Raw genomic sequence first — 3238 nt, forward strand, 5'->3', positions numbered from 1 at the left:
ACGCGCTGGGGTGCAGTCAGACCAGAGCAGGCACTGTGGTGTGAAGGCTACAGCCTGCCCTGGCCAAAGTGCGGTCACCTCCAGCCTTTCTGGATACTCGCACCCACCAGTCTGTCTGTCCGCCCTGCTGGCTGCTGTAGGAGTCCAGCACGGGCGCTTCTGTCTGTCCTGTGACTGGACAGCTCTCCTTCCCGGTGTCCCAGTCCTGCCAGGTTGCTCTGGGCAGTCTGTTAGGTCACACTGCCGAGATCAGAATTTGTCCACTTGTGCAATTATTGTGTTTTCTTTTTTAATCTTTATTTTTTGAAAGGGAGAGCATGAGCTGGGGAGGGACAGAGAGAGGGAGACAGAACCAGAAGCAGGCTCCAGGCTCTGAGCAGTCAGCACAGAGCCTGATGCAGGGCTGGAACCCATAACCCATGAGATCATGACCTGAGCCAAAGTGGAATGCTTAACCACACTGAGCCCCCCAGGCGCCCCTGTTATTGCATTTCAAAGCCCCTGGGGAGTTCTTCGCCTTCTGAGTCAGGACTCATGGCTGCAGAGGGACAGAATCCAACTCAAGCTGTCTGATGCAGAAAAAGCCGTCAGGACTCCCTCCTACCTCTGCTGTCCTGACTGTTGCTTCCCCCCCACCCCCACCCCCCACCCCTGGAGTCCTCTTCTGGTGCCTGTCACAAGCACGGTGACCAGAAAGAGAAGGGCTCTCATGGCCGGCACAGCCTCGGCTCGGGCTCTGCACTGAATCCAACCCTGACCGGAAAAGGCCCAGAGATGGGGACAACCAGGAGAAGAAACTAGAAACACTGAAGCGGCACACACTGAACAGGACGTCCCTCAGTTGGGCTGTGCAGGAGTTGCTGTGTCAGGACATGTGACACTGGCAGGGATTTCCCAGGAGCTCCTTTGTGCTCCCTCTCTCCCCCCCACCTTCATGTCACCCACACCAGGTGACCGAGAAGGTTCTCCTCAGATCCCTCCACCAGCCAGACACAGCTGCCTGGTTTCTTTATGTCGCCAGAGTCTGGATCCTTCCCAAACCGTATTTCCCGGGCAAGCACTGGCACAGTCAGGACGCCCTCCTCACCCACTGTCCCCAGGTCTCCCCACTGCCCCCACCCTGGGCAGCTGCCGGTGCCGTCAGTCTGCAGGCCTGCTCCTGAGCTGCTCAGGGCGGGAGGGCACGGCTTTTTCTAAAGGCCCCGATGCTCAGTTTCCTAATCCTCCCCCAGAAGACTAGCTCGTGTCTCCGGGCCTGACCACTTTGACACTTGGTTAGGCTAATCCAATGACAGTTTAGGCTAATCTCTGCTTTTAAGGGCTCAGACCATCCCCCCTGCCATGCCCACCCACAATTACAACTTCTTCCGTTTTCATTTTATCTGGGTTAATCCTGCCGGTTTAGACTGTGTTCAGTCCTATTGTTTATGTGGACAACTAAGGAATTGGCCTTACTCTAATAAGAATGGAGCAAGGACAAGTGACCATGTCTCTGAGCAGAACTGTTCTAGAAGGAACAGGCGGCGGAAAAGGGGCCCGGAGAGCTCTGCAGATTCTGGTTCCTGCGGTGGGGGGACCCCACACCCCCCACTCCAGCACATGCCACACGCAGGAGTGGTTGCCCAGAGAAGCCAGGAACCTGGACTTCTGGGACATTATCCTCAATCTTTATCATTTTTCAAGTTTCTTTTGAGAGACAGTGCAAGTCGGGGAAGGGCTGACAGAGGAGAGAGAGAATCCAAGCCTGATGTGGGGCACAAACTCACGAAGCTGTGAGATCATGACCCAAGCCAAAACCAAGAGTCAGATGTTTAGCTGACTGAGCCACCCAGGCGCCCATGTCCTCAATCATTAAATAACTGCAGCTATTTCAGTCTTTTGAAACCTTGCAGGCTCAACAGTCTGTTCTTCGGCCACATTCAGTCCACAGGCTCAGCCTCAGTGTGGTAGACATGAGCCAACATGAAGAGGTGGTTCTGGGATGACGAAAAGGTAGAAAGAGTGTTCTGGAATGACTCGTGTTATGGGACAGCTCTCTCAATAAGCACTGTCTCCCGAAGCCAGACAGTTGCTGTTGAGAGCCTCTCACTGCTTCTAAATGATTTTTTTTTTTTTTTTGCCTTTTTTTCTTAAGGTCAAAGCTGAAGATGGAAGACATCAAAGAAGTAAATAAGGCACTGAAGGTACTGGATTGTTGATGTTATTAGCATAAGAATCACTGCCCTAGAGCGGCTCTTGGTGGGCTCTTGGTCAGCTCACTGGAATGCCCCCGTGCACTCTTGGGTTTTGTCACATGTCAGGGGAGTGTGTGTGGCTCAGGCTTCGGTGGCGCTCGGAGCCAGGTGACGTGGTGGGAGGTGATGCTGTCCGGCGGCGAGGCCCGGCTCCCAGCTCCCCGGCTGTTGGCTGTAGTTCCGCCCCAAGCCTGCCACACAGGTGCCCAAATGAACAAGCGCAAAGTGGCAGAAAAGAGACCCGGGGATTGTTGAGTAAGGAGCGTGAGACCTCTCCCTGCAAGTGAGGGGCTGGAGGCCACCCTGCTATTTCTGGGGACCATTCAAGCCGTGAGCTGGGCCGCGTTTCTGGACCACCTCGGGGAGGGCAGGATGAGGCACCCACCTACGGAGAGTGGGAAAGTGGGGACCAGGTGACCTGGCACAGGCGCCAGGCTGGCCCACCAGGGTTGGGACAGGGAGCGTTCAGAGCAGAATGGACCGCCCACGGGCAGGAGCATCCGGCCTCTCCTGGATGGAGACCCTAGTGCACACTGGGCGGAGGCAGACTCAGCAGCCCGGACTCGCACTTAACGTCACGCACCTTCCCTGCCCTTGCAGGTGGGCAACACCTTGGATGGGGTCGCCGTGAGCTGCCTGTCTTCTCTGTCCCTGAAAAACTTCCCAGAAGTGTCCAACAGTGGCAGCTAGCAACACCCGAGGGAGGAGCTGTTGGGCGCAGGGCTGCAGCTCCTAGGGTCACTCTGTCACCAAGAAAGTGACCTCCACCAGAGGCTAAGGAGCCAGAAATGATTCTCAGGCCTTCAAGCCCCTTTGAAAACTCAGTCCCTGCGGCTGAATAAATTACACCTCCTTGTCATCCTTTTCCTTTAGAAAGACAGCTTTCAGAGCATCTGCTGCTGTCTCGGCGGATTGGAGACTCCTGCCTCCCCGCCTTGCTCTGAGGGTCAGGGGCTCAGCCTGTGGAGAAGGGCCCATCTCAACAGGGACCGCTGTCACAGGCA

At 55.7% G+C, this 3238-nt stretch overlaps 1 protein-coding gene across 1 annotated transcript in view; it reads left to right on the forward strand.

The window, feature by feature from the left end:
• RUFY1 (RUN and FYVE domain containing 1) overlaps nt 1-3238 on the forward strand; it is a 47156-nt gene that overhangs the window by 41678 nt on the left and 2240 nt on the right. The window contains exon 15 of the mRNA XM_077746262.1: nt 2135-2183. Coding sequence (XP_077602388.1) covers nt 2135-2183 — 49 coding nt within the window. The remainder of the gene's footprint in view (nt 1-2134; nt 2184-3238) is intronic.

This window comes from Crocuta crocuta, unplaced genomic scaffold (assembly GCF_008692635.1).
Source record: "Crocuta crocuta isolate KB4526 unplaced genomic scaffold, BGI_CrCroc_1.0 scaffold218, whole genome shotgun sequence".
Lineage (NCBI taxonomy): Eukaryota > Metazoa > Chordata > Mammalia > Carnivora > Hyaenidae > Crocuta > Crocuta crocuta.